Source organism: Corvus moneduloides, chromosome 2 (genome assembly GCF_009650955.1).
Source record: "Corvus moneduloides isolate bCorMon1 chromosome 2, bCorMon1.pri, whole genome shotgun sequence".
Taxonomy (NCBI): domain Eukaryota; kingdom Metazoa; phylum Chordata; class Aves; order Passeriformes; family Corvidae; genus Corvus; species Corvus moneduloides.
In genome coordinates, this window is record NC_045477.1 from 121,046,675 (window position 1) to 121,071,209 (window position 24,535).

General features: G+C 47.6%; 1 protein-coding gene across 3 annotated transcripts in view; it reads left to right on the top strand.

The window, feature by feature from the left end:
* The window catches only part of KCNJ6 (potassium inwardly rectifying channel subfamily J member 6), a 150,579-nt gene extending 126,326 nt beyond the window's left edge, over positions 1-24,253 (top strand). For all 3 annotated transcript variants that reach the window (XM_032101125.1, XM_032101126.1, XM_032101127.1), the window contains one exon: positions 23,014-24,253. In XM_032101125.1, the coding sequence (XP_031957016.1) occupies positions 23,014-23,339 (326 nt within the window). In that variant the 3' untranslated portion in view covers positions 23,340-24,253. The remainder of the gene's footprint in view (positions 1-23,013) is intronic.
* Positions 24,254-24,535: the final 282 nt, after the last annotated feature.

Here is a 24,535-nt window from a genome sequence, read left to right on the forward strand (position 1 = left end):
CTGAAGAGCCTCTGATGCTGAAAAGGACCTCTGATGCTGAACGGACACCAGTCAAGCATTACTGATGTCTACAAAGTGACCAAAATCAAATGCACAGAAAGCTTTAAATAACCAGAGCAATTTCTATCCAGCACCTTGTACCCGAGCCTGCAGCACAGCCAGGGCAGGATGTGCTGAATCCTCGCCCTTCAACCAGTTCTGACTTCCAACTTTATCTGCTGGGACATGGAAACCAACATGAGGGGAGCACAAAATGAGCCTGTTCATCTTTTGGGGGATGAAACAATGATGCAAATTCCCAGGGATGCAACAGCAGCAGCCAAGAGAAGGGTGAAAATTCTCGTCTGATTTGCACTGGGAGTAAAGGGGATTTGTGTGACTGAGGAAATAAGTGGAAGCATTGGAAAAAAAAAGATGAAGAGAGCAGGGTTAGATGGGATATTGGGCAGGAATTGTTCCCTGGCAGGGTGGGCAGGCCCTGGCACAGGGTGCCCAGAGCAGCTGGGGCTGCCCCTGGATCCCTGGCAGTGCCCAAGGCCAGGCTGGACATTGGGGCTGGGAGCAGCCTGGGACAGTGGAAGGTGTCCCTGCCATGGCAGGGGTTGGAGCTGGATGAGCTTTAAGGCCCCTTCTAGCCCAAACCATTCCATGATTCCATGATATTTTATGGGTACCATCCATGTCAGGTAACCAGGCCCCTCTCTCCTCCCTCAGCACACCCTCAGTTTCCCCCAGGCACCTGGGAAGATGTGAGAACACCAAAAAACATGCAGTGTCCCTCAGGGATACAAGAGGAATCACACCTGTGGGACCCCATGGAATCCTCAGAACTCCAGGCAGCACTGAGACAGCTGGAGTAGCATCCTTCAGCCTCATTTCCCAAAAAAAGCCAGCACAGGGATACCACAGGGAGAGCAGTGCCCTTCAGCCAGACACCTTCCAGGTGAAAACAGCACCGTGCAGCACAGGAAGCCTTATCTCCACTATTCTACTTATTGCAGGGCTGGAGAAGATAAGGAAAAATCTATTTTAAAGCAATTTCGTAGAGGATGGCCATAACTTACTTAAATGGACAAAATACACAACATACCTGTAGGTTGTTTAGACAAAAGGAGAAGAAAATAGCAGGAGGAGCAGGTGTAGTGGCACAAAAATGACACTTAGTGTGCAACTGGGGCTGTGAGAGCCCAGAAAATGCAGGTTGTGCCATTAATCCATGCTAGCATTTACAAAATGTGTTATAAAGGCTTTATCATGAGACCCTGTGGCATCACACTGCAAGGAAATTATGAAACCACGCTGAAGTAAAGAGGATATTCCACGCAGGTGGTGGCATTAGGCAGCAACTGTGTTTTCCATAGATGTCGTGTAATTACAGTCAGCTCAGGCTGGGAAATCTTGTAAAAAAGTCTTATTTGTGCTGGGGTAGTTCCCTTCTGCTCTCCAGGCTGTAAAATCTTGCTTTTTCATTATTGTGAGCCTGAAGGCCTGGTGTTAAAGAGACCCTGGGAACAGTTGGGATCTGTCAAGGAAGAAATGTAATTTTCTCAGTGAGTTTTGAGCCACTGAAAACCTCTGAGTTCATAAGATTGCAATAAACACCAGGAAAGTGCTTGGGCTGAGGGCACTCAAATCCACATGGTCACTCAAGTGCCAGGCAAAATGAGTAACAGGGTCCTCTAACTCTTTTAGTGGGGAGAAAAGTTGGAGAAAAGCAGAGGGATTGATATAAATCAAAATTCACTTGCTCATACAGAGCATCTTGTGGTTGTCATTTGGGTTATGGTTAAGGTCAATCAGTTCCTCCACTGCAGACTCAGAGACCAATAATTGTGCTGAGAGAGGAAGCATCTGCTCTCTATGAAGCATTTTGAGCACAGATTAGGGTTTATCTTCTTTTCCTGCCAGATTGAAAGTGGTACGGGTCTGTCAAGGAGGAGAAAAGGAAATTTGCTGGTGGAGAAGGGGTTTTTTTACAGCACAAAACCATCTTGCTGGTAAAATACAACCTTTTGGAAGGCCTTGCTGCTACCCAGAGGGCACTTTTTTGTCTCAAGATGCCAAGATCCCGAGTTGGAGTGGTTTTCAGGGCATGTGAGAGCACTTGAGTTCACTAAATCAGCAGAGAGGTTTGTTGCTTTGAGTAAAGTCCAACCACGTCATCACCAGGGATTTTGCTTAATCACTACCCTGAGATTTTGCATCCCGACCAAAAGATACCACACCAAATCTATCTCAGATATTCTATTTGTTAGGGGTTGGTGCAGGTTTTCTGCTTCCTCCCCTCTGTCTCACGTTAGAACAATGGAATGCAGGACCCTGTGATTAGGAAAAAAGAGATACCATGTGAGGAGTACTTCAAGTTCTGAATTTGTGCACCCAAATTTTGCACAATGCACTTTGCTTCCACACTGGAATAAGATTTTGGGGGGGGAGGGGGGTGGGAATCTCCCCCAAAAGATCCAAGTCTTTTGGACTCATTTGGCTTTGGGCTGATCCCACAGAGAGAAAGCAGGGACAAGCCCAGCACAGGTGCTGTGCTCCTAAAAGCAGGAGGGGAAGCACAGAGATGAGAGGCTCCAAAAAGCAGGAGGGGAAGGACAGAGACAAGAGGCTCCAAAAAGCAGGGTGGGCAGGACAAAGAGGAGAGGCTCCTAAAAGCAGGGTGGGCAGGACAGAGAGGAGCAGAGGGGCTGCAGATTCAGAGGTGGAACCTGCTTCAAACAAGAACAGAACATTTCAGCATCAACCCAGCCTTGCTGCCTCTGTCCTGCAGCTGCTCCAGAGCCTGCTGTGGGTATGTGCTGAGTTATCCTTGCTGGAGCAGCACTGTCTGCCCCCAAAAAAGGGAACAGCATCACACAGCCTTGAGATAAAACTCAGATTGGGCCAACAGGAATGAAACACCTTCTGACAGGATCAGAAATGGATCCCTGGTGTGACACACACACACTGGCGTGGCCCAGATGGACGGAGCAGATCCCTCCCTCCCATCTCACCCTCTGCCTCGTTGTTTCCACACCTGAAGAAGTGAGCACACAGCTCCCCCAGACTTCAGCTGCACAACTCAGTGAGAGCTGAGACTCGTTTTTAGGCAATTTGCATGGATGGGAACAATTACAGCCAAGGCACATCAACAGAGAATCAAGCCCTGCATCTAATGTTGGTAATGCTCTTAATAATAACAACCCCACTTTCCTGGAAGAGAACATTAAACCTGTTCAAAATACAGTATTTTTTTCCAAATGATAGTATTTCTCCCCTCCTACACCACATCTACCTTAATCATCTGACTCCCACGTAGCTGGCTCGACTTCAATGACAGTCTCCTCTACTTGTTTAAAAGTCATGTTATTTCCACTGCCATCAAAAAGGCAGGATTTTCAAGTGAAGTTATTAAAGTTTCCAACACAAGGAACAGTGCGTGGGTGCTGCTCAAGTCGACTCTCAAGAAGGAAAAAGAGATTCCTTCACTTCTACCAGAGGATTGAGGCTCCCTTCTCTCGGGGGCCAGGAGACACCTGTATTTATGATGATGTTTTGTCTGTCTGCAAAGTGTCTCAGATGTTTTGTTTGTTCTACACCCCCAGTGATCCAAACCTGAACTTCCAGCAGGAAAAAAAACCTAGGGACCAGTCCTTCCTGCTGCTGGATGAATGGAAAAATACTTGGATATTAATGTGTCCAAAGTCTTCTAGCCAGAGTACTGAAGGCAATGGGCAATGTGAGATCCAAACTTCCCCCTGGAGGCTCCACAAGGCCATGCCATCTACTTATCTGCCATCCAGAGCCCTGATTTATTGCAGCCAAGAGTAATTAGGTCTAATCCACTGCCTGATCCCCACCCAGCTGCTAAGCCCCTCATATTGGATACAGAAGAAGGAAATTTTAATACTTTAATTGGAAAAAATCCCTTCGATGCTGACCTGCAGCTGTTCACCTCGAGCTCTGTGTCGGTGCTGACAGAGTCATGGGTTTTAATCAACTTTACTGAGTTTCAACAAGTTTCTGCAGCAGCCCCCCTGTGTAAGCACAGGCTTTGTCAAGAGACCGTGGCTTAGTCATTTTGTGCCACTGATCTGAGCTGAGAGGTGAGGAATTAATCTCAAAACAATTCACTGTTTTGGGAGACTTTCAGCTTCTTTTCTGTACAGCTCTCTCAGCAGCTGTAAGATCACTGCAGGCCTTCATTTGCTGAATCCACCTCCCTGAATTTTCAGCTCATTAGCTGCCCTTTCACAAGGCCTGTTCAGTCCCTTTGAATTCAGCAGGATCAGGAGCTGGAGGGATGTTGCAGCTGCTCTGGCAGGAAAGGTTTATGAAAACTGCATTATGCAGCACCTACACTTGTAATGAATTAAATCCTCCAGGTTCATTCATCCATTGTTTCAAAACCTGTCAGAGCCCCTTAATCAAATTACAGCCCTCACTCAGCTCAGGATTACACCTGATGGTGTGTCAGTCTGACATTCTGTCATTCTCTGATCAGGAAAGAGAGAAGAACAGACAACAGGGAAAAGGAAAGAAAGTTTTTTTATATCAGAAGTGGTCCATCCCTTCCCTTCATCAGCAGAATTGTGTCCCAGATGTGATGGCTGTTTGGTTTTTTTTAGCATTGATCCATTCTATTTTGTGTTTGTATTAAAAAGACGAGGTCCAAAATGTCTCTCTGGCACTTCTGATGGAAACTGGGGAGTTTTAGTTGCAACTGGAGTTTATTCCTCAGTCTCTTGCCTCTGTACAAACAGAAAAGTTCTATTTTGACCACCTTTCCCCAGGATGGAAACAATCCATAGTTATTTGGGTCTCACGGAATGAGCACCTTGTAAACAAGCACCGGTTTTAATTCTGTTTCTAGAGATGAAATAGCAGGTGAGGTGTTTGGCATTCAGCATGGATTGGACCTGTGGATTTATGGCCTCTGTTGCCTTGCCCAGGTAGGAGGTGAAGAAGGGCCCAAAGTCAGTCCATTTACCTGAAATGCAGGGGAACCATCAGCTGTGCTTAAGACCTGTCCAAAATCTTTAATTCTAGACTAATTCCAACGAAATTCTTCCTTCAATTGAAAAACAGCAACAATAACCTTAAGCTCTTGTGTGGAAAAGATCCAGTGTGGCTCTGGAGAGCAGATTGCCTGCCAGGAATCGAGTGGTGGCAGAATTCAGCTGCAGGAGGTGTGTGTGACCCATTGCTGTGTGTAACAGTGCCCAGCCTGATTGCCCATTCACTGCTGGTCCTGATTTAGCTGCCCTGCTCAGGTTGGGTTACTGGGGGTTTGTATCCTCGTGGGAAGGGTGAGCCAAAGAGACAGCAGCATCTGGACTCTCACAGCCCCTCTTTCAGTGTCTCTCCCTGGCTTGGAGTCTGATTTAGAGCAGCAGATTAAAGTTGTCCAGGTAAAATTGTCCCAGTCGATGTGGCAGTGCCCTGCTGGGTCATCTTCCTCCCCCTCAGACCTCAGAGCAGCTGGTGCCCTGCTCAGCACCGACCACAGCCACGTGCTGACACCAAATAAAAAGAGGGAATTGTCTGTTTAGTCAGCACAGCTGAGGAAATTGATAAGCAGGAATTTCTCCCTCGCTGTTTTTCACGCCCCCTTCCAAGCGTGCAGTCGAAAGCAGCAGGGAGGGACCCACTTTGGGTGGAGGAGTGGTGGTGATGCCAAACTTGGACTCTTTCAATGCCCTTCCAGTCCTGGGAATATTTGTCCCATCAGTAGCTTGTAAAATCAGTTTTTGCCCTCAGCCTATGGCCCCAAAGCAGCAGCCACTCAGAGTTAGGGAGGGTGGTGACGCCTCTCACCCCTCTCCTTCCCCAGAAGGATTTGCTCCAGACTCTGGGCTTTTGGATGATCTCTTCTGGCTGGTCCATATTTCCTGGGACAGGGGGAGAGCTCCAGGAGCAGGAAGAGACTGCTTTAGAGCTGTTTTGCCCCTCTGAAGCCGCACAATGCAGCATTAGCACAGGGAAGGATCTGGTCCATTAACTTCTGAAATGAGCTTATCAAGGGAGATGGCAGCACTGGTGGGAAAACAAGACATTCAAAGCTCCTTGCAAATCCAAACTCTCCTCCTTTAAAGCATCACACCTCATCAGCTGTGCTTGTAGCTCTCTCTCCTACAGATGACAGTGTAAAAAAAGGCTGCAAAGTGGATTTTCTCCTGCGGTTGTCATCTTAATCTCCATCTTTCTCCTGTTAGCAACAAGCTCCAGCATTATCCCGGAGTTTTGCAGTGTCAGGGCTCTGGCTGTGCTCCCTCTTTTGAGAGAATTGTTCACAGCAATTTAGTTCAAGGTACCACACAACAGCAGCAGACCAGGCTGGTGTGGCTTGAACATGGCACAGTCTGTAATGGAAAGTTGTTGTGGGATTGTTGCTGCATTATTCCTGAAGTGAATTAAACTTTCTACAGGTGACTAACTCCAGTCATGGCATCCTCATTATCTTGGGGTGATTTCCTTTGAACAAGTTCTTTCTGTTGTCAGTCTGACACATTTGCATTCAGAAACATCCATGTGGTTCAGCAGCCACATGAAAAACTGGAGAAATTCCCCAAAGATCCCAAAAGGGATCCTGAGGAGTGATTCCATTCCTATAAAGAGTTTTCCTACCTGCTCTCATCCAGAATTAATCCACTCCCTTCCAAAAGCCAAGTAATGCAGCAAGAAGATTCTTTGGGCTTTCGTGAAGCTTGGGTTGGGTCATCACCTTGTCAGTGACTTTGGAGCCTTTGGCTGCTTGGAAGCCTGGAGAATGGAATCACTGGTGGGCCCAAAAAGCACTGACCACAAGCAACCTGTTCACAAGGGAATTCCAGTTCAGTGAGTAGGGGAACACAGTTCACAGGGTCACAGAATGCTTCGGGTTGGAGGGGACCTTAAAGCTCATCCAGCCCTGCCATGGGCAGGGACACCTCCCACTGTGCCAGGCTGCTCCAAGCCCCAATGTCCAGCCTGGCCTTGGACACTGCCAGGGATCCAGGGGCAGCCCCAGCTGCTCTGGGCACCCTGTGCCAGGGCCTGCCCACCCTCCCAGGGAACAATTCCTGCCCAATCTCCCATCCAGCCCTGCCCTCTGGCACTGGGAAGCCATTCCCTGGCTCCTGGCCCTCCATGCCTTGGGAATTGTCTCTCTCCAGCTTTCCTGCAGCTCCTTCAGGCCCTGCAAGGCCACACTGAGCTCAGCCCAAAGCTTCTCCTCTCCAGGCTGAACAATCCCAGCTCTCGCAGCCTTTCCTCCCAGCAGAGCTGCTCCATCCCTCTGCTCATCCTGGTGCCTCCTCTGGACTGGCTCAAATAGTTTCTCATTATCAGTCAGGACAGTTAATGAGGCATTAATCACCTCCTCTTCCACTGACAGACACAAACACCCCATGGACACACAACCAACCTGTCCACGTTCCCAAGGGGATTTATTAACTGAAAGCCTTCAGCCTTGACCAAATTTTGAGGAATGCTCCCTGAAATGCTGGCCTTGAATCCTGTATCCAACCATGGGAGCAGCCCCTGATTTGCTGGACTTTTATCCTGTGCTGGCCTCTGAGAGAATCACAGGGGGTTACATTAATATTCCTGGTGAGACCAGAGCAAACCCTTTGCTCTGTGATTAATAATGTGTTAAGCCACAGTTCCAAATTATTTCAACTTTTCGATGGTTATGGGAACTTTTACAAGAGTGATGGCTGGGCCAGACACTGCCAAGAGGCTGAAAGAGCTGTCATTTATTACAGGGAATCCTTGCAGCCAAATTGTATAACACTACCCTGCTAAACTGCAGGAAAAGAATTATGAGCTTTGCCACAGCTTCTTCCCAAATTAGAAATCGAGTGAAGCTTTCAGCACTACAAATGTTTTTGTGAGTGGGGAGAGGGAGGAAATGAGGAAATGCCATTAGACGTCACCAAAAATACAAGCCCCAAACATTTCTGTGCTGTGGTGGTGCAACAGAACTTCACTCGTGGGGTTGGCTGATTTAATCCTGTCACACCACAATATTTTGTGGTGATTTTTTGTTCAGTTTCACCATGTTCTCATAATCATGGAATCCCAGAATGGTTTGGCTTGGAAGGGACTTGAAATATTATTTTGTTCCAGCCCCTGCCATGGGCAAGGACAGCTTCCACTATCCCAGGGTGCTCAGAGCTCCATCCAACCTGGCCTTGGACACTGCCAGGGATCATGGGGTATCCACATAACCCGACCTATTCATGATTTCCCAATTATTTTCTTGTAACAAGTTCTTAACCCTCCCAGTGCCGCTCTGAAGTCTGTTACTTGTCTTCTCCCTGCTGCCAGTTAAATTCTCTTCTCCTCCCTTCTTATGACACAAGGAATTTTCCTTTGATGATAATCAACCAGTCTCATGAAGCATTTAAAGGGGCTGAGGATTTCCAAGGCTCCCACGCCAAGGCTTTGCTATTTTGGGCACAGGGGAAGCGCGGCGGCGCTGCCCTCGGTGTCTCCGTGTGTGTGCACGTGCCACAGCCTCCTGCCACCCCAGCTCCCCCAGGAAATGCCTCCATTGTGCTGGGAGCAGGAAAATTTCAATCATGATTGAAAGAATGCGAGAGCTCCACTGCACAGAGAACAGGAAAAGGCTGAGGAAGCACGATTGCAGCTCCAGGAAAACACGTTCACATTCCATGACTGTTTCATCTCATCCTCCTCCTGTTCCTGAAACAACCCCATCCACTTTTGCCACCCATACCCTGCTCTGCTTAAAGCAAAAGGGAGAAAAGATGTTGAGAAAGATGCTGAGCTCTGCTGAGATCCCAGCACTGAGCCAAAACTTGCCTTGTGTTGAAATAGCAGGACCTGAAAAAAAAATGTTGTTCCAAAACTTTAGTTCTCCATTAAATCCAAATCAGTGCTCCAGGCCAAAAATTCCTCCTGGTTCCACCAAAGGCCAACAAAAATCCAGCAGCCCCCACCTGACCATGAGGATGTTGAAATCCTCACCAGAGCCTTTCTTTGCTGCACACCTTCCATGAGGCCTCAGGGCAAGTCGCCATTCCCTGCCTCAACTTCCCCACTGGAAAAGAAAAATAATAATGAATCCCTACCCTGGAGACCTCCAGATAAAAGGTCATGGGAAATAAGAGCCAAATATTGCTGGTCTTGTTCTTTATGAGCTTCAATTATTCATTTCCTGATGGCCTGCTGGATTTCTGTGCTTGTATTGTTGTGTTTCCATTGACCTGTACTTCCAGCAAAATTGGAATAAAAAGTAATTGAAAAATTGATAGGAAACACAAAAAACAAATGATCTGGGTTGTAGAGAGTGAGTTGCAGTTAATGCTCTGTGAATGTAGGGCCCAGCATGTGCCAGCTCTGCCTTTGCTTCCCATGTATTCCACATGGAATGTCAGGACTTAAGCTGGGCTGGGACAGCTGCATTTCCAATTAATTTCCAGTGCTCACATTCCTACTGGGTATAAGGGATTGCTGGTTTGTCTCCCTTTTCCCTTTTGAAATGTGTGATTAAGATGAAGAAGAGTCTTCATTCTTTGAGACAGCTCTGAGAAGCTGATCTCAGCTGAGCCAGGCAGGAGTCCAGCCTTGGTGGGTGATTGAGCACTTCCTCACCTCGGGGTCCTGATGTTCAGCTGTGCTTTGAGGAGAAGCCAAGGTGGCCCTATTGATCTGTCACCTGTCCCAGCAGCCCCTCCCAGTTTTAGTTAAAGGGCCTTGTGCAAAATATTGGCTTCTTTTGTCTCTCTGGTTAAAAAAAAACTCTTCTTGGAGTGTAAAGGGGAAGGCAGTGGCCAGATGTTTAATTTGGCAGCCAGGGAAAAGTTTTATTGTGGTGGGAAGGGAGAGAAGGGCTCAGAGCTGGTTGGATTCAGCATCCTGGTGTCTTCTTGAACATCTCCCAGACTCGTATCCCTTTTATCAGCCTGCCTTGTGTCCAACCTGTTGCCTGAGTCCTCCCAGGTGTTGTGATTGACACTGCAGGAAGTACCAGGAATAAACCATCCCTGAGCTCCCCTAGTACCTAAATCTGACTCCCTGCAAGCAGGAAGGAGAGAAACATGGAATCCCGAATGGTTTGGGTTGGAGGAACCTTAAAACTCATCCAGCTCCACCCCTGCCATGGGCAGGGACACCTCCCACTGTCCCAGGCTGCTCCAAGCCCCAATGTCCAGCCTGGCCTTGGACACTGCCAGGGATCCAGGGGCAGCCCCAGCTGCTCTGGGCACCCTTTTCCAAGGCCTCCCCACCTTCCCAGGAAACAATTTCTCCCTAATATCCCATCCAAACCCACTCTCTGTCAGTTTGAAGCCATTCCCCTTGTCCTGTCTACGGGCTTGGGAAGTTTTCAAAGAGACCATGCCAAGTTTTATTTCTCTTTCCCACCCTGGAGGTTAAACACACCTCAGGACCCCAGCAGGAGCCAGTGGATGCTGCCCCACAAGCAGACATCTGTTGGGTTGCTTGGGACTTAGCAAGGATCCCGTGGAGGTGTAAAACTGGGGGGATCTGAGTCAGGTGGGCAGTGTGGAACGGCAAAATCCCGATGGAGGACGCTGCTGCTTTGAACTGCTGCTGACTGGGACTGGAATCGGGACATTTTAAAATTTCTCCCCAAGCACTCACGTGAAATGTTAGAGACAGATGTTTTCAGCCAGAAATGCCTGGGTTTAGCTTTTCCCCTGTTTACCTCTCAGCCTGGGAGCCTTGATTTTGGTGAGGACACCTGGGAGTGAGGGATGTCCAGTTTTAGCCAAGAGCTCCTTGTACAACGTCTGGATCAACGAAGGGCTCCAAACCGGCAGAGGTCTGGCAGCAGCAACAGAAGCTGCAGGAGAGAGGCTGTGGCACTGTGCTTGTCATGCAGGAGAATGTGGTCCCCAGCTGCTGTCAGAACTGCCCCAAATCCATGTGGGAATCAGAAGGAAACCAAGGAAAGCACCATCCTGTAGCTCAGAGAGAGTTCAGCAAGGCACATCCTTCAAATAATCCATTCCTGCCACAACCCCACGACATCCTGCTGATCTCTCACGGCCTCCCTGCCCAGACATTCTGAAAGCAACTTCCGCAATAATCCCTCGACAATATTTTCCAGGCATTGCTGCTTTTGGTTTTTTTCCCCCTTAGACACACACTCCCTTCCAAGGCATCTCTGCTGGGAGAAGAGTGCCACCTCATGACTGATGCTGAGGATGGATCGAGCCACAGCGGGGGAGCTGGGATTGTGCAGGACAGGGACAGCTCATGCCCTGGGCTCCCAGCAGGTTTTCATCCAGCACCACAACACCCTGAGAGCATCAGCCCCCTCCCCAGCTCGTGTTTGTGTGCTTTGCTGAACACTAATCAATTAATTACTCAGGAGAGCTGACATTATGGAGGCTTTCACACTAAGTTTTTCTTGCTCTGCAAGACCCCTCATTGAATTTCAGACTCTTTTCCATCATCTCAGGCACCTCTCTCCTGGGAATTCTGCAGTTTGGGTGTGAGCACCCTCACCTTGCTGCCCTTTCCCCACACATTCTTCTCAAGTTCATTATTTTTTCCTTACTAAACCAACAGATTTTTCTCAAAATTTTCATCTGACATAATTTTTGTCAAATGAAGGAGAATTAAAGAGTCCTAAGGACTCTTTGTTGCTTCCGTAAGTGAGGTGCAGGTGTCAAAGAAATTTAGAATTTCTCTGCTCCATCAGCAGTTGGAACAATTTGAGGAAAATCTGACACATCTCTTTATGGATTGCTTTGTCTGTGCTCCTCCAGAAACAATTAGTTTAAGTATTATTAGTTTAAATATGAAGAAATAGAAAAAAAAAAAAATGTTTTGCTGGGGGTTTTGCTGGTTTTTGGTCCCCTCTCCCCCTACTTTAAATGAATTCAAGCATTGAAGAAAGTGCAGACTGAAAAGCCCAGAGCCTGACATGTGTTGTTCCTATTTTTTCCCAGAATAGAAATATCAGGAGAGTAGAACTGAAGCTTCCCTAAAATCCCAACCCTACTGCTGCTCTTCTCCTTTATTGGACCCTTTGCTAAATGTGGGCAGTAATTAAAGATCCGAATCAGCTTTTCCACACCACCTCTGATAAAACCAAAGTCGATTAAAACCAGGCAAATATTAATTTTTCTAAAATGGTCATTGATCTACCAGCAGGTGTATTAATAGCCCCTACTATTGGATGGGATGCCAAGAAGATAAAATATGGAAATAAAATTTGACACCACTTGAATATTAAACAGCGTTTCAGAAGTGAAAGATTTTGCATCTCATTCCCCCAGGCAGCCACTTTCTGCTCCCTCCTGCATTTCAAAAAAAGATGCTGCTCAAGTTGTCAGATAGCCAAATATTATTAACCTGAAAGCATCAACTTAATAAGTCTCATCCCATGAACTGAAAAAAAACCAACTCAGAATAAAACTCAAAACCCACTTGCTACACAGTGGGAGGATTTTAACAGCGCAGATGATTTTCTGTGCAGAACTGCAAGAAGGCCTGCAAAAGTTCATCAAAACTCAGAGCTGCAGGGAGCCTGGCATTGGCTGAGTCTTTTGTTATGATCAAGATATCAATAAACCCTCATTTAAATTTTAATTAAAGATCGTTGTTGTGTCAGATGAACTTTGAGCTTAATGTGTTTAATGGTTTCCCTTAAAGAGATTTTTATAAAGGGCTGGATCAATCATGTTAAATAATGACATGAACAAATGCTTGGTTGCTTAAATTCTCTCCCACTAAGAAAATTAAAGGGGTTAAGATCTACTATCCAAGCCCATCACTTAAAATAGCAACAAAACCAGCCCAGATATTCCTCCTCCCAGAGCTTGGGATTTAGAGCTTTCTTCTGCAAACCACGGAGCTCGTCTCCCCCAGTCCTCTTGCTCCTCTTTCAGGTGAAACAGAAGTCAAAAACATCATCTCTGAAAGCGGGATATCTTTAGAAAAGCTGATTTCTTCAAGTTTTCTCTTCTAAAAGCAAGCACCACCCACCCACGTGTGGCTTGTCCCAGCCCACCTAAAAGGATGCAGCGTTACGAAACCACCCAGGCGACCCCACGGAACTGGGCTGTTGCTTCCCAAAAAATCCCAGTGATTTTGGAACCTTTGCTCGTGCTGCATTTCCAAGCATCACTTCTCACCAGCATCTGCCTGGCAGGAACAAGTGCTTTCTCCTGAGCTCTCTTTCATCTCCCCCTCTGCTCTCACAGCAACCAGGCTTCAGCCACAAACCTCGAAACAACCCCCAGAATATTTGGTGGGTGATTCACAGATTTTGCTGTCAAAAAGCTCCTGATCTTGCCTTATTGCCTGGATTTTACAGCATGCCAAGCTGCATGTTCACGCTGTTTTGTCTTTAATCCTGGCTTCACAATCATTTCCACAGGAAAATGTGACATTTTTATATAAAAAGCTCCGAGTCGGGAAAGTTCAGCATGGAGCAAACCTTGGATGTTCAGCATTTTAAGGAGAGGAACAAAAGCCATCCAAACAGGCAGACTGGAATTAGGTGTGGAAGAAGCGGTGGAATGGATCACACTTCTATTTTAATGGAATGTTTGTCCCCCAGCAGTGACAGCACAAGTGTGCAGCAGGTACAGAGTGTCACAGGAAACGCTTCCTTCGCAGCAAGCACCATTCCAAGGAAAGGGGTTTTTCTCCCAACCATCCCTTGGCATGAATTCCCATTAGTGGGAATTCAGCAGTGCCCACACGTGCCTTGTTTTAGTGTCAGTCCCATGGCACTGGGTGCTGAGTGCCCGTTCCCCAGGAGAGGTGCAGATGCTGAGGGTTGTGTAGGATAGAACCATTTATTTTTCCACAAAAGATTGACTCTCCGTGCACATTCCTTGAAGGATGCCATCTTGGAAGAGCTCCCTCACAAAAAATGTTCTATTCTTTTTCAAGGCCAAGTGAATTTCACAGAATCCCAGAATGCTTGGATTGGGAGGGACCTTAAAGATCATCCAGTGCCACCCCTGCCATGGCAGGGACACCTCCCACTGTCCCAGGCTGCTCCAAGCCCCAGTGTCCAGCCTGGCCTTGGGCACTGCCAGGGATCCAGGGGCAGCCCCAGCTGCTCTGGGCACCCTGTGCCAGGGCCTGCCCACCCTGCCAGGGAACAATTCCTGCCCAATCTCCCATCCAGCCCTGCCCTCTGGCACTGGGAAGCCATTCCCTGGCTCCTGGCCCTCCATGCCTTGGGAATTGTCTCTCTCCAGCTTTCCTGCAGCTCCTTCAGGCCCTGCAAGGCCACACTGAGCTCAGCCCAAAGCTTCTCCTCTCCAGGCTGAACAATGCCAGCTCTCGCAGCCTTTCCTCCCAGCAGAGCTGCTCCATCCCTCTGCTCATCCTGGTGCCTCCTCTGGCCTCTCTCCAGCAGCTCCACGTCCTCCCTGTGCTGGTCCCAGGGCTGGGGCAGCTCTGCAGGTGGGCTCTCACCTGAGCACGGCACAGTCCTCCCTTTTCCTGCTGCCCACCTGCTTTGCAAGCAGCCCAGGGCACATTTGGCTTTCAGGGATGCAAATGCTCATTTCTGGGTCAGGAGTTTTTTATTCTTCACTTCCTAGTTGTATTTTATATGTGCCTAATTCCCATCTCCTGCCTCCTCAGCAAGGAGTGGAGAGAGGGGAACCTGCTTCTGATCCACCCAGGATGCTCTCAGCTCCATCCAGATCCACCCAGGATGCTCTCAGCCCCTCATGCTGGTGCCTCAGCTCACACTGCTTAGTGAAAAATCCCGCAGGACCCTTCTCCAGGGAGGCAGCAGCTGGAACCAGAGCCTTGCTGCCTGTTCCTGGATGGCTGTCAAGGAATTGTGGACCAGGATGCCAGTGTACCATGACAGGGGAGAACATCCCATCTGCAGGATTCAGGAGAAAGCCCTTGGATTCGTAGGAATATATTTTTAAAAGGTCAGGACAGGTCTTCTCCTTACTCAGCACTTTGGAAAGCGGAGCTGCAGCTTCTTTTAACCACAATTCCCACAAATCCCCCTGTGGTGGGCACCCAGTAGGAAAAATAAATCTCTTGTGTGGTGCTGATCCGATGTCTGAGGAAGCTCTGGATTTATAAATGTATCCAAACACAGAGCAGAGCACAAAATCCTGGCACTTCATGTTCCAGCTTCTCTGAACTGAGCTCCCCATTCCCAAGGACTCCCAGTGCCAGCTCTGGAACAAGCTTCTCCCTCTCTGGTCAGGCATTATTGGATATAAGAAATTTCCCAGATTTAGGTGACAGAAAAATGTAATTATCACCCATTAGGTAAAGATCAGCTGAAAAACAACATCAAAGCTCAGCCACATCAGGATTTGCTGGGCACGGCCTGAATAGGAGGCTAAATATAGGTTAAATATTGGCTGAATTGTAATTTTGCGGTAAAATTGTAATTTTTTGGTAAAATTACCATCTCTTTACAAGCAGTTCATTGAGAATGTGTTGGTACTGTTTGCTAAAAGTGGCAGCACATTTGAGGCTGGATCAGACAAACTCTTCTGCCTCACCAGGTACACTTGTCAGAAAGCAAGAAATTAGCACAAATTACCCAGTATTTAATTCCTGATAGGAGAAACAGTAACCAAGTAAATCAAACATTTCTAATTCAGCATTTTGCCACTGGAAAATATCACTTTGCTGGCATTGAAATCTCCTGCTGGGGCGGGGGGAAATGTGTATTTTAACAGTCTGTAAAAGACTAAAGCATGTCCATTTTTTTCTTATTTAGGTGTTGCATTACACAATACATCACATTTGAAGAAGTCAGAATGAAACCAGAATGCTTTGACTGATTCACGCTGGGCTTTGTTTAGAATTTAACTTAATATCAGCTCCATTTTTTTCTCATGCCTGTTATTTGTTTCAGCAAGAAGTAGAATTGAAAGTGTCAGAAAGTTCAACTGGCTTGAAATTGTGGCTTCTCATCAGCTCAGTTTCCTTTGCATATTCGTCTCTGTGCAAATGGGAGCTGATAATCTGCGTGTTCTCCTGCAGAGCTGTGATTTTATTACAGGGTGGGGTGGTCAGAGCAGCTGCTCCAGCCCACTCACTCCATGGAAATTTGGATTTTCTGGGTTGAGCTGGTCCCTGCTCCCTCCTCAGCTACCACGGAGACCCCTGAGCTGCATTCACAGATGGTGTCAGCAAATAAAATCTCAAATATAGTGATCTGCTCCTCGGGCTGATTAAGTAAGAGACGTGAAAATAGAAATATCAAATTACACGGATCCTTTGCAAGGAAGAAAAATAAACCACGCCAGTTTTAACATTAAAAAAGGAAAAAGAAAACAAACAAAACCCGGCAAAATTAACTCCTTATATTCTTGTAAGAGTAAAAAACATCTGCCCTCACTCCCTTCCTCTCCCACACCATTCATACCCCCACAGCACGAGGGTTTCACACCCAGATCCTCAGATGTGCTGAAGCAAAGATATTTAAAATATTTAAAAGGCTCCCAGGCACCTGTGCAGTTTTACTTCTTTCAGGAGGTTTAGACGTTGCTCAGGGTGAGATAAACATCCAGTTTCCAGGTGTGCCTGGAACCAAGTTATCAGAACCCCTGGGAATTCCCCTTTGCTACCTCGGAACGGGAGATTATATACGTATAAAATATTAAATATATATTTGTGGGGTGTTAACTCAAATAAACTGAAACTACCATGGCTTTATTGTCAGCTGTACCTAAATTCGATGATTTTATGCTCCCAGCTTTAAAATACTGCAGTGAATTCAGGCTCCAACATGACTTTTTGCTTCCTTCTTTTTAGCTTGATTAAAGAGGACCAATTAACGCCCATGGATTGTTTCTGACACCAACTTGGTGGCACTCTGGAGATTTTATTCCAAATCTCTCTTTTTTTTTTTTTTTTTTTTTGAGGCAATAATTTTCACACCAGGGAGAACTGTTTAGTACAAATTTGACAGCGAAAAAATTCTAGAGGAGGAAGAGAATCTACTGCCAGCACATCTCCTGCTTTTCCATTTCAGCGTGTTCCTGGTGGCACAGCAGGGAAACAGAGCCAGCAAAGCTGGGGGATTTGCCAAAGCCCACACAGTGTCTGCAGGAAAACTGAGGGATCAAGCAGGGGGTCTTGACTCCAAGCCTTTGGCTTGTTTTTGATAGCCCACGTTGCTTTCTCATTCTCTTGAGAACACCCAAAAATAGCAGAGTGACAAATCCTTCACCGAATCCATCGGCGTGCAAAGGGTCAGCGGGGCAGAGAGCACGGCTCTGCCTCGCTGGGGATCCTTCCCAAACACGGGAGCAGGGCTTGGATGCAAAGCTGGAATCCACTTGGGTTTCCTGGAGCTACAAACAAGGTGCACGTTCCTCCAACTCCCTCAGTACTGGTGTCATTGAGAGGGACTTTTCTGCAAGAGGGACTTTTCACACAGCCCTGGAGGGCCAGGAGCCAGGGAGTGGCTTCCCAGTGCCAGAGGGCAGGGCTGGATGGGAGATTGGGCAGGAATTGTTCCCTGGGAGGGTGGGCAGGCCCTGGCACAGGGTGCCCAGAGCAGCTGGGGCTGCCCCTGGATCCCTGGCAGTGCCCAAGGCCAGGCTGGACATTGGGGCTTGGAGCAGCCTGATCTAAGAGAAGACTCCCCACCTATGGCAGGGGTTGGAACTGGAAGATCTTTGATGTCCCTTCCAACCCCAAACTGTTCTGGGATTCTTTGATCACAGTGATTGAATAAAATTCTCTCATCTTCTCCCCCTTGCCCCAGACAAGGTGCAAACTCAGCTCTAAAGCCTCTCCTGCTTCCTGATTCCCACAGCTCCATCATGAGCACACAGAGGCTGCAGAAATTAATAAGGGGCAAGAACTTCATGTTTTGGTTTGGTTTTAAAAGGTTCTCATGACTCAAGTGAACTTTTTGCAAAGTAGATCAAAACCTCTGCAGTGATAGCTCAGCAAAGGCTCTTATGGATACAGACAGGGTGAAAGGAATTCAACAGGAGCATCACAGGCACGAGGAAATCTCAGCTCCCAGATGGAGACCCCAGACCAAATTTTGTCCTCCTGCACATGAGTGAAACCCCACTCACCCCAGAAACGGGGACACCCCTGTGCTCCATGCACAATTTGCTGCTGAGTCTTACTCCAGGCTGAAGCGTGAGGCAGAATTCCCAGGCAATGATTGAAAACAGGCCGTTCCTGTGGGATATCCCAAATAATTCAGTGCAGCAGAAAGTCTGCCTGGCCCTGCCAAGTGCCAGCAGCAAATTGCCAAACCTCGAAATCGCTGTGACTGTCACAGAGGTGCAGCCAGTCGTGAGCCATAACCCTCAGCCCCTCATTTCACTGAGAGCCCTTTTTTTATCCCAGAAATGGAATTTGAAAAGAAAAGGTGATGTTGTAAAAAAGGGCCTGTCTTGAGTAAAACGAAAGCTGAATGAGGCTGTCCCTGTGTGCAAACTGCAGGGCTGGAAAATCACTAAAATCCCTGCATTTCAGCCCAAACATGGATTTGATCCCATGGTTCTGAAGCAACCTTTTCCCCTGATTTTTTCCAAGTGGTTTACTTTTGATGGCTCCCATCCCAAAGGGGAACACTGCATGGTAAGAGTGCCTGACACAACCTTTTATTGTCTAAGCCACCAGGAAATCTTCAATTAAGTGCACTCCGAGGAAATGCATCAGGTCACTCTGGGTCATCACAGCAAACCCTTGTGGCACTGTGAGACAGAGCAAAGCTTGAGCCTGAATAGCAGCAGACAGCAGGAACCTCCAAATTTCTGCACAGGGCAACATCTCAAGAGTAATAAAGCCAGAAGTGACATCGACTTTGTAATTAATTCTCATCAGTCAGAGGTGGGGGTGAACCTTATCTGCCTTTCAGCAACAGCTGTGGGGAATTTCTTCTGTCATTCTCTTAGGCTGTGTGGGGCAAACATTAATAAATTAATATACATTAATAACACCTTTCCTTCTGCTGCAAAGGAACCTTCTGGCAGGGCATCCTGAAATAAATAGAGGCCACACTCCCATCCAGGCACAGGAGCCACTGCTCTGGAGAGGAGCAAGGTCCCAGCTTCTAGTTGAAGCAAAGATCTTTTTTGTTCCCATTTAAAAGCAAAACAATAACAATTTTTAATAATAATAATAAATAATTGTAGTGGTTTGGTCCAAAATACTCATTACTGTTTATCTGCTGTGAGATAAGAATTAGGAGAAATGCAAAACAGGCACCAAACTTGAAAGAATATAAAGAAGTTTATTAACAGACCTAAAAGAAGAAAAAAAAATTATACCACCTTCAGAACTCTCCTCCTCCCCCCACCTTCCTCCCTTCTCCCACTGACAATGAAAAAAGACAACCCTTAAAATGTTCAGTCTGTTTACCACTTCCATAACAACCTTGTTCAGTCCATTTAGAAAGAGAAGTCTCTTCTTGCTCATGCTATGAAAACAGTATCACAACGAGACAGCCGCCCACTTCCAAATATCGTTCAGTCCATTCAGGAAGAGGAGTCTCTCTGCTCGCATGTGAGTCCCTTCCCCCGACTTGCAGCTTCTCCCGCAACTGCTTTCGAGGGTCCACTCTTGAAGTTTTTTGGGGTACAATTTTAAGGTTGAGCCGTTCAGAAACAAAAAACAGAGGCCCTTCTCCTTCCCTGGGAGCAAAGGGTCTTCATCATCTTCATCTTTAGGACTATCTCTGGGAGCATCTCTAGGAACTGAGGTTTTCTCCTTTCCCGTTTGGAGCAAAAGTCCTCATCTGGTCCATCTCTCCCTGTTCAAACTTCTCATGGAATTACAGCTGCGTCAGCATCTGCCTATCTCAGCGCAGGTGCTTTTGCTTGCGAGTTGAACACTCCACCCCCCATATCTTCATGAAATTACAACGGGATACTCTGATATATCATAGCTTCACAACAGACTTTCAGCTTTAAGCATCTCCTCTCTCTCTTCCCTAGGGTTTTCAGCTCTTCACAGCAATAAAAGGGTTACTCTCACCTCGGCCTTGCAGCTTTGCAGCTGGAATGTTGAATGTTTCTTATCGAAGTGGAGAGGGGGGAGAGCCGAGCCGCTCTGGCTGCCCACGGCAAGGCAGTGGGGGGGGGTTCCACGGCTGGAACAGGTCCATCGGCTCCAGGGTGGCCGTGGCCCGGCCCGGCCTGGCCCAAGCAGGGCCTGGCCGGGCCCGCTGGCCCCCACACGGGGCCGCAGCCACCTGTCCCAGCACGGGAAACGAGAGAGAGCTTGGAGGGGGAGTTTGCCTATTCTTAAATGTGGATCACAGAGGTGGTCACAACTTTAAGTGGCTTAGAGAATTGTCCATATTCAAACTGGCCAGCTGATAGGTTCTATCAGTTCCCAGAGGAAACTGTAAGCACCCCTTAGCAAGGACGTCCCTTCCGGGACTATGCTTGCTAACCTATGACAATAATAAAACAAAAAAAAAGCCAAGTTAGCTTGGTTGCCTAAAATTAAAAGTCTCCTTCCACTCAATCCCCATAATTTAGTTTCACTGACTTGAAAAATCCTAACTTCCATTCTAGCTCTGAAAGTGCTTCATCCAGCTGTGGAAAAGGAACGGGAATTAAATCATTGCTGAATGGGAGCCTAAATTAAAAATGGAGATCTACATTTCAGAGGAGGCTTTGTTTTTTATGAGCCGTAAACCATAGTTCAATTAACACAGTTCAATTAATCTTCTTGATTTCTGCAGAAAATTGTCCCTCCTCTTTCCCACCAGGCAGAGCAATTTTTCCTAACCAAAGCAGCAGGATCACCGAGTTCTTGCTTTCCAGGCAGGGTGATTCCAGCACCTCCCTGGGCAGCCCCTGCCAAGGCCTGAGCTCCCTTTCCATGGGGAAATTCCTGCTGCTGTCCACCCTGAGCCTGCCCTGGCCCAGCCTGAGGCCGTTCCCTCTCCTCCTGTCCCTGTTCCCTGGGAGCAGAGCCCGACCCCCCCGGCTGCCCCCTCCTGTCAGGGACTTGTGCAGAGCCACAAGGTCCCCCCTGAGCCTCCTTTGCTCCAGCCTGAGCCCCTTTCCCAGCTCCCTCAGCCGCTCCTGGGGCTCCAGCCCCTTCCCAGCTCCCTTCCCTGCCCTGGACACGCTCCAGCCCCTCCAGGGCTCTCCTGCAGGAGCCAGAACTGGGCACAGCCCTCGAGGGGCCTCTCAGTGCCCAGCACAGAGGGACAATCCCTGCCCTGCTCCTGCTGGACACACAATTCCTGACCCAGCCCAGGGGCCAGTGGCCTCTTGCCCACCTGGGCACCCCTGGGCTCGTGTCCAGCCGCTGGCACCAGCACCCCCAGGGCCTTTCCCAGCTTTCCAGCCCCTCTGCCCAGCCTGAAGCTCCACGGGGTTGTTGTTAAGTACAGTACCCTGTGAGCTCCCACATTCCTTTCCCTCCATGATTTCGCAGGAAAGAAAACATCCTTTAGAACTCAAAATCACACAGGAAACGACATAAGAGGTGATTTTGTCACAGGCCTTGGTGTCCTCCCACCCTTCCCACCTGTGGAAGAGGAGGAAAATGGGAAGATCTTTGTATTTCCATTTGTGCGTTTCTTGGGAATTGAAATGCAACTTGTCCTGGAAGAACAAAGAGACAAATGAAGGCTTAAATATTTGTGTCAGGTCTAAAGAAAGAGAACTGAGGTGGTGTTCCTGCCTGGCTGCAGCAGGGAGGTCCAGAGCAGCAGCTTTCCCACATTTTTCCTTGTAAATCAACATTCCACAGGGTCCAAGGAACTGCAGGAAGGGCAGGGAAACACTGGAGCAGTGTCATAGTGTGGTGACAGCTGGTAAATATCTTCCTAAAGGTGATGTTATAAGTGAGAATATGGAGAAACAGCAGTTTTCAGCCACCAGAAGGAAGAAATGAGAACTTGGGAGAGGAGGCTCGAAAGAATGAGGGCAGAATTACCTGGAACAGTCTTCACAGCCCTGAAAGAGATTTGGGATATTAAACTCCCAGCGCTGCCTCTTCACAGGACCCTTCCGTGTGACTTTCCATGATGTCACCAGTGCAGAGACACAATGGGCATTTCTACAGCCTGCCATTTGTGCTCTCTAAATTTATTATTTTTAACTGTTTATGATTGCCTTCTAAATAACTGATGTGTGGCAGGCTTGTCCAGGGCTTAAACAATTTCATTTACTAAATATTCCGTATATACTGTCCAGCTTAGTAATACGAAGCTAACAATCTGCAGCCATCAAAGCTGGCATCATTTTTGGCCTCTTAAATTCATTTCTCCTGATATTTCTGCCTGGGATGCCAGGTAACCCCTTTTTCCTGGGTTTTTCCACTCCTGAGCATCAGTATCTTATTGCAGTGCTTCCCTGAGGTTCTGGGATGGAGCAGGTCCCAAGTCACAGATCCCTGCCATTCCCAGGAATTTCTTCACCTAGAGGACACTCTGGAATGTGCACTGGGCTTGGATCAGCATCTTTTTTTTGTGCCTCTGAACAAAGCACAGTATTTTTTTGCCCTATAAAGTGAGGTTCAGCAGAGCTGGGGAGAGAATGAAACAAAGGAATTACTCCCAGTTATCCCAGTTCCACTCCAGACACTATCCCAACATCCTTCCGGAGTTTTATTGGTGTTTATGCATTGCCCACCAGCCCAGCTCTCAGATCAGAGTAACCAAAAGGTGACTCCCACCTTCAGGGGAGCCAAGGGACCCCTCGGATCTCAGGATGAGGGGTGGGCTCCAGCAGAGGGAAGCTTTGGTGACAATTCCTGTCACCCTGGGCATGTGCTGAGCGTGGGTTTGTGACAGCCAGGGGACAGAGGATGGCACAGTGCCAGGCAGGGGCACTGCCCACACCACCTGAGACCCAGCAGCAGGTGAGTTGGTGAAACCCAGGCAGAAGAACAGTGTCTAACAAAGAAATTATTATTAAAATCTTCGCTGACAGACTGAGCACTTCAGCTTATACACCTGAAGTTGATTGCTAAGCTCCACCTCGTGTGATGTCAAACCTCATTCTGTCCTGGCATGTGCCTTCTTACAGACAGAAAAAAGAATAAATTAAAGACTTGGGGAAGCAGTGGGTCCTGATTACAGCACTTGTTCCTTCTCTGTTCTTGCAGGGATGACCTGCCAGGCTCGCAGCTCCTACATCACGAGCGAGATCCTCTGGGGCTATCGCTTCACGCCCGTCCTCACGCTGGAGGATGGCTTTTATGAGGTTGACTACAACAGTTTTCATGAAACCTATGAGACCAACACCCCCGTTTACAGTGCCAAAGAGCTGGCAGAGATGGCCAGCCGAGCAGAACTGCCCCTGACCTGGTCTGTTTCCAGCAAGCTGGACCAACACGCCGAGCTGGAAACGGAGGAGGAGGAAAAGAACCAAGAAGACCAAAACGAAAGAAACGGTGACGTGGCCAACTTGGAGAATGAGTCCAAAGTGTAGAACCAGCAGAGAAACCAGGGCCACACCACCTCCTTTGTCTTCTCCCTCTCTGCTCCCTGTTTCTTCCTGCGACACGCCTTTAATTTTTTTCTCTTCCTGTTATTGGTAACTCCCAGAAAATGAACTCTATAGATGCGAAATCCCCGCCCAACTTCAACCCCAGAGATCACCAGAGTCAGCAGAGGCGTGGGTTAAAGCTGCAACACCCATCAAGGATGGTGGAATCTCCCCCTGGCAGGGACTGATGGCACCTCTCCAGTGCAGCCCTCCAGATTTATTCACATCAACAACACAAAAACCAATCCCTGAATGCAAAGGAAATGCATGCAGGGGATTTCAGAGGAAAGACTCATTAATGTTCATCAAAGCAATGGGCCTTGACTGTGGTTTTTCTGTATTTCAGGACAGTTTCACAGACTGGGTGACAGTGGAATGGGCCTTGCAGCTTTAAGAGGAAGGTGAGCAGAGGGACCTGCAACCCCACAGATCCTGTACATATGCCTTATGTAACTATTTCTCTCTACATTTAGTAATAAACGCCGCATGTACAAAAGTACTGTAGTAAAGAACTTCTAAATAATGTACACAGCTGTGTAATTAATGTAGGTTTAGAAACAGAGCTCTAGAAATATTGGGATGCAAAAACTAACTACCCATCGAGTAGGCATTTCTCTTCAAATATTTGGAGTGTACTATTGATTTTAATTTGGGTTGGGTTTTTTTTTTGCCTCCCCTCTCTGACTCTTCTAGTGCATGACATTTTCTTCAGCGTACCAGACTGGCAGCTATTTAGAGTACCTCACTGTTTGCCAAACAGAGCGTTTCACTCACTCTAAAAAGCCATAAAGTCTGGGAGAGGGCAGGGTAGAGGAATTGTACCAGAACTTCTGACATACTGTGAAAATGTTTACAAATAAGGCAAAACCCTTCCTGGTTACTCTTTTTTTGGGGGCAGTTCAGCCGAAAAATTTAGGCTGTGGCAAACTCATGGCTAACCAGAATTTCCTGTATACTCTTCATAGAGCGAGCATGTGTCGTGTGGAGGTGTTATCCTCACTGTGCAATATCCAGGGAATCTCCTCCCTCCTCCCCACCCAAACCGTGGGATTTCAGCAGAGTCGTTTGCTACACAAAATATAAAACAACCAAAATCCACACAAGCCATTGAAAAATCAATGTTGCCCCTCAGCCAGCAG